At 49.4% G+C, this 11,682-nt stretch overlaps 1 protein-coding gene across 1 annotated transcript; it reads right to left on the bottom strand.

Moving 5' to 3' along the window:
• Positions 1-4,229: 4,229 nt before the first annotated feature.
• On the bottom strand, positions 4,230-11,141 carry LOC123055981 (uncharacterized). The gene is made up of 13 exons (XM_044479768.1): positions 10,786-11,141; positions 10,547-10,713; positions 10,140-10,340; positions 9,898-10,057; positions 9,554-9,767; positions 9,328-9,469; positions 8,584-8,679; positions 7,489-7,624; positions 7,208-7,374; positions 6,814-7,014; positions 6,535-6,694; positions 4,652-4,868; positions 4,230-4,579 (listed from the first exon to the last, which is right to left on the bottom strand). The coding sequence occupies exons 1-13, from the start codon at positions 10,919-10,921 to the stop codon at positions 4,432-4,434; spliced, it is 2,145 nt and encodes a 714-aa protein (XP_044335703.1). The 5' UTR covers positions 10,922-11,141; the 3' UTR covers positions 4,230-4,431.
• Between the last annotated feature and the right edge of the window lie 541 nt (positions 11,142-11,682).

Raw genomic sequence — 11,682 nt, 5'->3', positions numbered from 1 at the left:
CGCTCATGCCAACCTCGCCTCTGGAGCCCACCAGCGCCCTCGAGCCTCCTCCTCTCTTTAGCCATCCCTTGGCATCTGCCGTGCGCCCACCACGACACATATCAAATTATCAAATTACCGAACGCGAATCATATGAGCGTGATGAAAACTAGCTTGACGATAATTCCCATGTGTCCTCGGGAGCGTTTTCCTTCATATAAGAGTTTGTCCAGGCTTGTCCTTTGCTACAAAAAGGATTGGGCCATCTTGCTGCACTTTATTTACTCTTGTTACTTGTTACCCGTTACAAATTACCTTATCACAAAACTATCTGTTACCGATAATTTCAGTGCTTGCAGAAAATACCTTACTGAAAACCGCTTGCCATTTCCTTCTGCTCCTCGTTGGGTTCGACACTCTTACTTATTGAAAGGACTACGATATATCCCCTACACTTGTGGGTCATCAGGTTCGCTTCTCCTTCTTATCTTTGTGCTAGACCTTTGTTATGCACTAGGGGAAGGAGGAGTAGCGACCATCACCGATGGTCGCAATATCAAAGAGGGAGTTCCCACCATATATGAGAGAAGAAGAATGGCGACTATTGTCGTGGGGGTCGCTTCTCCTTCTTTTCCTTGTGCTAGATATTTGTAATGCACTAGGAAAAGGAGGAGTAGCGACCATCACCGACGGTCGCAATATCAGAGAGGGAGTGCTCACCATATACGTTAGATGAGAGTTTAGGAAGGAAGACTCGACAGACCTAAAGTCAACCCATTGCATATTGAGTAATAGTAATCTGTGTGTTGAGTTTTCTGGTAGTTGCCTTCAATCGATTTTCAATTAATGTTTCAACTATGAACATAGGAAATGTCTGACGACGAAAGGGAATTTGTTATGTGCGAATACTGCGAAGACGAGCGCGGCCTGTGCGACAGGCCTCACCTAGTTGGTGGTAGGCGCTTCAGCATCGTGTTGGATGAGAACTTCAAAGTGGATACAGTAAGTCACAACGACAAGTCTTTTTTCGTAATTAAGCATGACTTCTACTTCTTTTGCTTCAACTTATAATTTTATTTTTTTTACTATTCTACTAGCGTATCCCCTGCCATGCAAGAATTTATGTCTTGGATAAGATTGGTTTTAGTACTATGGAAAGTATGGAGGTAAAGAGAGTTCACTTGAGGACCGAGCATGGTTATACTTTTGCCGTAAAATTATACAATGCAGACACCTACTCCTATTTTGAATGCAAAAATTGGAAAGCACTATGCAAGGCTTATGCATTTGAGTCTAAGATGCTTATCACCTTTGATATTCGTCCGAAAGATGAAATTGAAGGTAATATCGACATCTGAGTCGATGTGCAGACGCCTCCAGTTCTACCATTATGTGAGTTTCTCAACCCTATTTATTAAGTAATTTATATTGTTTATTTAAAAATAGTTGACAACTAATTTCTATTGACAGCTTATTTTCATTCAAGCAAACATGTCTGGCGCTTGGTAGACAACACCTACTATTGTCCCGGGGCTGAACTAAACTGTGAGGACATAGATCATTATGTTTCATGGCTTGAGGATCTTGATACTGTCAAGACAGGTTATTTTCCTGGACTTCGAGATATTAGTACTCAAAACGTGCGACCACTAGTGTGCATATTGAACTACGGTCACATCTATTTAGGAAAGATGGTAAGATTTCTACTATTTGTCCTAAGTGCATCTTTTGTATACATTAGTTTTTAATCTAAACTTCATTGCTAATTATGTTACTACGATGTTCTTCAATAGGGACTCCCGATGAGTGTTGTGCCTCCTTGGATCGAGCCTAAAGGTCGCATGACAATGGTTAGCTTACAGCCAAGATATCCTGCATTGCACATGAGTGCCTTCATCATTTCTCGAAGCAAGCAAGTCTTAATAGTCAAAGATTGAAGCAAAATTATGAAGGATCGCAGCAGATAAGTACTAGGGGGCAGCAATCAGAAGCGCGGCCCACAATTAGGAGACAGGTTCATCTGCATGCTCCAATATGATGAAGCAGGAGTGCTACACATGTTTTATGCTATTTTACCTGAGAGAGAGCAGCAGGAGTAGGTCCTAGGTATTAAGAACAATTAGTTAGTGTTGATTATATATGACTATGATGATGATGAGAAGTTATTATTATGTGCTACAATGTGTTAGAGTTGATGATGATGCTGAGGAGGAGGAGTAGTGATTATGAGTACTATGATGATGAGGAGGAGGAGGAGTTGTTATTATAACTAGTGACCAAGTTGTTATATGATGTCTCATGGATGAAAATGATGATGAGGAGGAGTTGTTATATGACAATGATGTATTATGATGATAAGTTGTTAATGATACGATGATGATGATGATGATGACGATGATGAGTTATTATGTCATTGGGTGAAAGAACCGCGGATTAGTTTCAAGTTGGATGCATCCACTTGAAACTAATCCGCGGTTCTTTCACCCAATGATGCTCATTATGATGTAAAAACAATCTCTAAATTGCTACTGTATGAAAACTTATATAATGGCGTATGAATACGACATAAAACAAAAAAGAAATACGTAATAATAGTAGTAGCGCGGATAGAGAGACGCGCTGCTAGTAAGTACCAGTAGCGCTTTCTACCAAAAGCGCTACTGCTAAGTAGGTATAGCAGTAGCGCGGAAAAACACACGCTACTGCTACACTTTAGATGTAGCGCCGTATCAGTAGCGCGCTGCCCAGCGCTACTGCTATACCTAAAACCCGCGCTACTGCTAGGGTTTTCCCTAGTAGTGGTCGACGGCGGCATGCGGCTGGTCGAGGCGCTCGGCCTGCACGTCGCGTGGCTGCAGGCCTCGGCATGGGCTAGGAGCGGCGGCTGCTTCGTCGTCGTCACGTGGGGGGACTGGGATCTCCGCACCATGCTGGACACGGAGTGCCACTTCAAAGAGCTCGCCAAGCATCCCTGCTTCAACCACTGGATCAACCTCAAGATCCCCTTCGCCATGGCGATGGGCGGTGGCCGGTGGGCTGCTCTGCGGTGGGCCGTCGAGGCAGCAGGGCTCCAGTGGAGGGCCGCCCGCACTGCGGCCTCGACGATGCTCGTAACACGGCACGGCTTCTCGTGGAGCTCATGCTGCGTGGCGTCCAGCTCAGCATCACGAGCTCCCTGCAGGCCCCATCGCCTCAGGTGACTCCATGCGGTGGTGCCGCCGCGGCGTGCTACTGCTACTGCGGGGTGGCGGGCAGAGGTGGCGTGGTGGCGGTGCCGGGGCCAATGCAGGGGAGATCTTCTACGGTTGCGGTAACTGGACGCCGTCCATGGGAGCAGTGTGCTCCTACTTCATGTGGGCACATTAATTGCTACCCAATCCATGGGTTTGGATTTGGAGAATTAATATGCTATAATAAATTATACATGTGCTAGTATGACTCCAGCTCTTTGATTTTCTTGTCAACACAGTGTTGACAACACTCTTTTGAGCTTGATTTTCTTAACAACTTGAATGCTATTGCGTGGTGTATTTGATTTTTCTCATGAACTTAAAATTATGTACATGTTTGAGTGTACTCTGTTTTGTTAGGATAATCCTGACTTGGAGTTAATCTCAAGTCAGTTGGTTAGCCGGATTGTGTGGATCAAGTAGCTGCGTTGCTTGGCCGGTGCGTTGCATGAGACGTGGGTGCGTGTGCATGGCATGGAGTTAGTTAGTGTGTGCTGCATGCATGGAGTTAGTTAGTGTGTGCTGCATGCATGGAGTTAGTGGCCGGGTGTGCCGGCTGGGTAGTGTGTGTGCACCTGGCTATAAAAGCTCCCGTGTGTACTGCTTGTAGTTGTGCCAGTCATTTGCCGCGCCACGGTGAGGGTATGTGCCGAGCCGAGGGGGAGGGGCCTAAGGAAGATGTAGTCTTTGTCGGGACCGTGGTATGCACCCGGTCGATGTGAGAGTTCTTCCAGGGTTGTGCTGCGTGTGTGCGTGTGTACCTCCATGTATGTGTGTTTGAGTAGTTGAGTTGAATAGAAGCAAACATACAGGCCATTCGGCGGCCGGGGCGTTCATGGCCGAAAAATTCTGTTCATCTTCTTCTACCTACGTCCGGCGTCCGTCGCCGGAGGGCGGTTCGGCGTATGTCGTCAATGGGTTTGTCCCAACATGTTTGGCCTGAAATGATTCATTTTTTAAACCATGGAAGAAAATTGCATGTTGCACTGCATTACCAGAATCTAGTTTTGGGCCGACTTCTGAATATTTTGCCGAGTTCATTTCACTGGGAGCTCGGCAAACTTTTCAATGGTTTGATGCAAACTTGCACTCGTCGGAGAGAAGAAACTAGGGGAAAAAAGGCTACAAATTTACACACGCACAAAAACAGTCGTGAGACTTTACTTATTTGAAAGCACATTGTTTGTTGTGATCACATATAGGTCCGCTGCTGACAAACATATCAGTGGAGTAAAATCCCAGTGGCCCTGCCGTACTCAACAAGGTCATCAAAAATCTCACCTAGGCTCTGGTACCTGAACACAAACCCTTCCCCGACGAGCTTCTGAGATGAGAGGCACACTTTTGGTTGCTCAGGGCACCCGCGAAATCTGCAGAAAACACATGTCGTCAGTGGCTCACTGCGGTCTGAGCGTGCATGCATGTGCTGGATTTGTACATACCGATCGGCATTCACATTGTATCGTGGGTATTTCTGTGCCATGAGACGAGCGAGTTGTAGGACGGTGGCGTTGTGGCTGCAGCAGATGTACCTCCCAGATGAGCACTCGTCCTCGGCGACGAACACCTCAGCGCGACAGAGATCCTCCACGTGGGCTATCGACACGGTGCCGGTGACGGACTGCAAGCCTTCCAAGATGGCCAACTGCGCCTCGTCACCTGAGATATATGGACACGTCACCGGTCAATAGGGTTATAATGTGTCGGTGTACAAAAAGAGGGGTGCATTTTTGTACCCCTATACCTGTGCACGGGCAGTCGGAGCTGTGCCTACGGTCACGCCAAGCAGTACAGGGGAGGTGAGCCAAGGTAAGACCGAAACTTAAGATAATCAGAGCAAAGCCAAGGCCAAGACCACAAAGAGCAGAGGGACGAAGCAGGTTCCCCCGGCAAGACCCTTGCTGGGGCAGCCTCAGCAGCCCCGGCGAGATCCTTGCCGGGACAGCTCGCCCCACACCAACAGAGCGAGCCACCCTTGAGCCCACGGTCCCCCAACGCCATCATCCACGTGGGGCTAGGGCTCGGGAAGGCACCTCTGTGGTGGCATGCAGATCTTTGTGAAGACATATTCAAGATCAGATGAGGATTAGAAGACGACAACCCTCGGCAAGATCCTTACCGAGAAAAGCCACCAGACCCCCGGCAGGTCCTTGCCGGGGACGACAACGCGCCACGGCAAGACCCTTGCCGGGCCACCCGGCAAGGCCCTCTCCAAGGACGCCAGCAGGGCCACCGCCAGGCCCACGCCAACCAAGCTTCCACCGCCGTTCACATGCAGCTGCCAGCCCAACCAGCTGGGCGGGCACCTGCGTGGCAACATGCAGCTCCCAGGCCAATTCATTGAGCGCCTGCGTGGCGGCATGCAGATCTTCGTGAAGGCTCCACCACCGCGCCACCTCAGCTGCCTGCCTGCCCACGTGGCGCCGCACGCCTCACTGGCCAGGGCGCGTGTCAAAGTGAGGAGGAGCGGCGACGGTCGGGACGGGCCTCGCCCCCGTCCCCGATAAAGCAGAGGGACACCTAAGCTACGGATTAAATGCGTCTTGTCCTGTAATACGAGCGATAAGCTCAGGGCACTGTACGCCTTTCCACCTCCTGTGTTCCACTGTAGCAGCCCCTTTCGACTATAAAAGGAGGCCCATGGCATACTGGAGAGGGATTCGACTCTTTTGAACTACGCACTGACCACAGCTAGTTCGAGAGCTCAAGAACTCTCTGAAATACACCCACCAAAGCAGGACTAGGGTTTTACGCATCCTCGCGGCCCGAACCTGGGTAAACGACCCTTGTGTTGGCTACTAACCCTGCTCTTCTCGCAACCCCGTGCCCCGGCAACCGTAGTAGGGATTCTTGTGATCCCATAGGTGTCGTTCCACACCGACATAATGGAATGTCGAAATGATAAAACAAATAGCCATAGGAAAAGTCTGTCTTCCATCAGTCTTTTGATTTTATTTTTCTTCTGAAGGAGGTAAAAGCTTTGCCTCATCACATTATTTAAGAAGAGTTTACAAATAATACTCGACCAAATGGCCGGAGCTACAAAGAACTACTCTCACGGCATCAAAGATCCTAAAACGTTTGGCCCCTGCCTTCTTCCAAAGAGGAGCCTCGTCTTTTGATATTATCAAACACGGTGCCCGATATGGATGAACAATTTTTTAAAACCCGGGCATTACTCTTACACCAAATTTCAGTTAGTAATATGTGAAAACAAGAGAGAACTCAAGATCATGGCTTCTCTGCTCATCTTTCAGTTTGTACACAAAAAGAAGAGAAATACTAGCAGGGATGCCCAACACATGCATGTGCGTCGATCACTCACCGGACAACAAGGAGAGGGTGACGGGAACGCTGGACGCTGCTTTGGAGACCGGCGCGGCGCCCAAGGTGGACACGGGCAACACGGTGACGAGGTCGATGCAGTTCTCCTCCGCGAATTCGCTCGCCGCCTTCTCAGCGAGCACCTTGGACACCGAGTACCCCTGCGACATGAACACGGGAGACAAGATACCAGCGTCAGCCCATGGCAGGCGTCGTGTTCCCGAATCCAGATCCATCCGCGGATGTTTCTGTGCGCTTAATAACATTGAAACGAACGTACCCAGGTTGGTGGCTTGTTGGCCCTGAGGTACTCGACGTCGGACCAGGAGCTCTCGTCCAGCACGTGGCCGTCGCCCTGCAGCGGCCTCCTGGACACCCCGGCGGTCGACGACGTCAGGATCACGCGCTTCACCGTCCCTGCCCTCGCGCACGACCTCATGGCGTTGAGCGTTCCTTGAACAGTTGCTTCTACCTGATCTCTCTGTCGTCACCATCACCGTAGCAACACAAAGCACACAGTAAGTTATAGTTGTCCCTGAAGAGGAAATAAGCTGGAAATTTTGGGATGCCAAATGCTAAAATGACAATTGCCATCAGATGGTAATAAGAATCAGAAGCTCTCTACCAGTCAGAACTGTACGTGAAAACGAAGCTTGGTGGAAAAGGCAGTTTACCTCAGGATCTCCCGACATCAGGTTCAGAGGAGCGGCGACGAGGAAGACGTAGTCGCAGGCAGAAAAAGCTTGGTCGAAGCTGCCTTCCTCACTCAGATCGGCACGGATGATGTCCAAGGGGCCAAGCGCTTGCAAGGCCATGAGATGGGAATTCTTCTCCGTGTCATGAGCACAAAAACTCGAAGCAATCTCAGCAAAAGATTTACATAAGATTTGGTAGGCATGCTTTCCTTGTTGAATTTACTGAAGATAGAACTGGCAACAAGAGTCAGGAGTCCAACCGGGGTCTCGGACGGTCGTCTTGACAGCGTAGCCTTTCTGAAGGAGCAGCTTGATGAGCGCTGAGGCGATGTAGCCGCTCCCTCCGGTGACGCACGCCGTCTTCCTTCTCTGACCCGCCGACATCGCCGCCGGCCGCTACTCTAGTGCCGCGATCCAGGGAGGTTCCTCTGCTCTGGTCTGGTTGTTGGCACACTGCAAATACCTGAGAACCCGCTTATATCCCCTCGGGGCAAGGAAGATCCTGTGGTAAATTATACTCCAGGGAGTAGTAGTAGTAGTACGAATCAATCAGAGGGGGTCCGTTTGGTAGATGAAAATGACCAGCATGTTATGTAGAGTCACTGTGAGAAAGTGACGGGTAGCTTTGGTTGGTGGATCTCAACAGCGAGCTACGTTCAGTACCACGTGATGCTGCGTTCACCTGCAGGGTGAGATTTTTTTTTCTTAGAAAACATGCTTGGTGAGAGAGGAGGATTTTTTTTATATATCAGAAAATGGTGAGAGATGAGGTCGGCTAGCAGTTCTGTCCTTCTCGAATGAAATGAGCGCTATAGCCGGCCCATTGCTCCGGCTCTCTCCGATTTCGCTTTACTGTTTTCCAGCTGTTTGTTTGTTTTTCTGCTTTTTTTTTCCTTTTTCCTGTTTCTGTTTTTCTCTCTCTCTCTCTCTCTCTCAATTTTCCCTTTTCGGCTTTATTTCTTGAAATTTTATTTTTCTATTCCTTTTTTACATTTTCATTTTTGTATACAAACGTCTTTTCAACCGATAAACAATTTTTGTTGTAAAACACATTAACACATTTACCGAGACACAAATATGGTTCTTGACGGTGACATGGAAATAGTAATATCATTTTCATATATAAGATAAACACGGAAAAGAAGTAAACAAAAGGTACACACAACATTTTACCGTGCTATGCTCTCGGCAAGAAATCATGAAATCAAGCTTAGGCATCAACAGTTCAACACGTCTTGTGCCTCTAGGAGGAAGGTTTTATTTTGCGACCACGGAATTCGGTTCTAGATCCCAGGATCGAGAAGTCCACCATGTCGGTATGGAAGGATTCCCAGAGTCTTGTTGTGCACGACGACATCGTTGTATATCTCATCCAGATTCTTGTACTTGTACTCGAACCCCTCCTTGATGAGCTTGTCAGGCCAGTCGCTGACCATGGGCTCCTTCGGAAGCTGTCAGGAGTGTAGAAACTACACTTCTTTGCACATCAATATATCAAAACATATTGCATGTATAATTTATTGTTTTCTCAAACAATGAAGACAAAAACTCCACCCCGTCTCAATGATAGAAAAGATGCTTAATTAATTTTACGGAAAGTGCTTAAGGTTGAAGACAAAACAAACATCCACATCAGTCTTCTTCTTTTTTGTGAACACATCAGTCTTTTTTTGCTTCCGTGAAGGATCTATCCGTCGACTGTCCTAATCACCACCTGGAAGCCACCGCTGCCTCTTGGCAGACAGAACACTACAAATGTCCATGGAGCATCATATCAGGACATGACCCCTTTTTTTCTAGGAATGGTGACGAACCAGCATATCAATACTTTCTTATCCGGTTATATTTTTACAGATTTGATGCCTGAATCAGATGGTTCTCGATGGTAACATGGAAATAGTAATCTCATTCTTCTTATCTTACAAGATAAACACAAACAAGAAGGGCAAAACAAAGCTACACGATTTGACCGAATTGTGCTCTCGGTCAGCAGTCATGAAATCGAACTTAGGGACCAACATTTCAACACATTTTGTGCTCTAGCCTCTAGGAGGATAGATTTTATTTTGCAAGCGCATAATCCCGTTCTGAGATCAGTATTTAAGGAGTCCCAGGGTCCTGCCGTACACGACGAGGTCGTCGTATATCTCGTCCAGGTTCTTGTACTTGTACTCGAACCCCTCCTTGACGAGCTTGTCCGACCAGATGCTCACCCTCGGCTTCTCCGGAAGATGACCAATGCTGCCATTTGAGGACAAGTAGTCAGTGATCAGTGCTCAGTGCACAAAATGTCGAGGCGGCCAGTTGAGTATGTACGTTACGTACCGGTCGTCGTTGATCTCGTACTGCGGGTACTTGGCCGCCAGGAAGTGGGCGAGCGCCACGGCGGTGGTGTTGAGGGTGCAGACGATGTACCGCCCCGACGTGGCCTCCTCGGCGGCGAATATCTCGGCGCGGCACACGTCGTCGATGTGGACCAGCGGGATCGACCCCGACGCCTTCTCGATCAGCTCCAGGTTGTCGACCATGTCGTCGTCGCCTGAAGTAAGCCATCCATCACACGCACGACGTTATATGACTTATATCACGCGACCACGGCGGGCGTAGCGCTGAAACCTGAGACAGAGACGCGGAGAAGAACGGGGCTGAAATCCGGACGGAGGCCTCACCGGAGAGCAAGGAGAGGACTTCGGGCACGCTGGTCTTGACCTTGGTGGCCGGGGCCCCGCCGACGACGACCACGGGGCACACGGTGACCAGGCTGAGGCCCTTCTCCTCCGCGAACGCCATCGCCGCCTTCTCCGCGAGCACCTTCGAGGCAGGGTACGCCTGCAACAACGGCAAAACGTCATTCCAGAACTCAGATTCTATCGACTTGTGATGCATGGATGGACTATAGATGCGTACGCACCCAGGTACCGCTCTTGGTTGCCCTGAGGTACTCGACGTCGGACCAGGAGTCCTCGTCCAGGACGTGGCCGTCGCCTTCCAGCGGCCGGCTGGAGATCGCCGCCGTGGACGATGTGAGGACCACGCGCTTCACCGTCCCGGCCTTCACGCACGACCTCATCACGTTCAGGGTTCCTTGAATCGCCGGCTGGATCACTTCTTCCTGACATGACCAAACGAATTAAGGACAGTATATGCTGATTTGTCTCCTTTTTGCAAAAAAAGAAAGAAAAGAAGAACAGTATGCTGCTGATTTGTGACAGACATGCCATCATGGTGTATATTCACACACAGTGACACACAAACGCACACACGAAGAACAAAGTAAACGGTGAGAGACTGGGGTTTGGTGGTCGTGTACTTAATTACCTCGGGGTTCTTTGGCATGAGGGCCACCGGAGCGGCGACGAGGAAGGCGTAGTCGCAGCCGGCGACGGCGTCGTCGAAGCTGCCCTCTTCGTTGAGGTCGGCGCGGAAGACCTCCAGGGGGCCGAGCGCCGCCAGGGTCTTGAGATGCGCGTTCTTCTCCCCGTCATCTGCGAATCCAAAACATGACACGTACGGTCTAATGGTTTCGCCGGAGGTAAATAAAGCTCTAGAGTAATTACCGGGGTTCCTGACCGTCGTCTTCACGGCGTACCCCTTCTCCAGCAGCATCTTGACCAGCGCCGACGCGATATAGCCGCTCCCTCCGGTGACGCACGCTGTCTTCCTCCTCGTCCCATCCCCAGCCGCAGCCGCCATATCGCCGGTGATCACTACCACAGTTCTCCTGGGCTCCTGGCAGTAACTCGAGCACCACAGCTCTGCTCCTCTGGTCGAGTGGTGAGGGAACTGGATTGTGCTCGCACCTGCACGTGCATTATGTAGAGGAGAAGACGTGGTCGTGGCTGGTGGTTTCAGTGGTTGGGTTGGGGAGGGAGCTGCGTTCAACACCACCCACGCAAGTCGATATCAGGGTCAGAACGCATGATCGGGGACTGTTTTCACCTGGAGCCAGCCCTTCAACAAAAAGATGCGGAGTAGACACAGTCTAGAGCACGAGGAGCAGGAGGCAATGGAGCTGCACAGTAACCTTTTTTATCCGACAAAGAATATACAGTTCTCTCTTATCTCCAAAGTCTACGTGTCATGAGTCATGTATGAGGCAAGAGCGTGACGTGCTGCCGACCAAAAGAGGCCGAGGACAAGACGATGGATTAACCATACACTAATTCTCTTCCAAGTCAATGTGCAGTGGACAGTGGTCCCGAGCGCGACGTGCTGCCAACTAAGGGATGATGACACATCAAAAAAGAAAGAAAGAAGACTAACAGATGACGAGGACTAGAGCACGAGGTAACTATACAATTCTCACCCTAGTCAAACAAATGAAATCAACTCAGCCTCTCTTTGTATACATAGACACATGTGTAGCGTGTGTATACAACAAAGAGGGGGTGGAGGAGCACACTTTCTTTTGTATTACCTGTCACCAATGGATAATGTATTGGTGAAACACACAA

The sequence above is a fragment of the Triticum aestivum genome, chromosome 2D (assembly GCF_018294505.1).
Source record: "Triticum aestivum cultivar Chinese Spring chromosome 2D, IWGSC CS RefSeq v2.1, whole genome shotgun sequence".
Lineage (NCBI taxonomy): Eukaryota > Viridiplantae > Streptophyta > Magnoliopsida > Poales > Poaceae > Triticum > Triticum aestivum.
This window is presented reverse-complemented; position numbering and strand designations above follow the sequence as displayed.

Bases quoted from the DNA above. Each gene is read 5' to 3' on its own strand.
- LOC123055981 (XM_044479768.1), bottom strand. From the start codon at position 10,921: ATGGCGGCTGCGGCTGGGGATGGGACGAGGAGGAAGACAGCGTGCGTC. The intron at 10,341-10,546 runs GTAATTAAGTAC...TGGTCATGTCAG, and splicing joins TCATGCCAAAGAACCCCGAG to GAAGAAGTGATCCAGCCGGC. The intron at 7,015-7,207 runs GTAAACTGCCTT...TGGTGACGACAG, and splicing joins TGATGTCGGGAGATCCTGAG to AGAGATCAGGTAGAAGCAAC.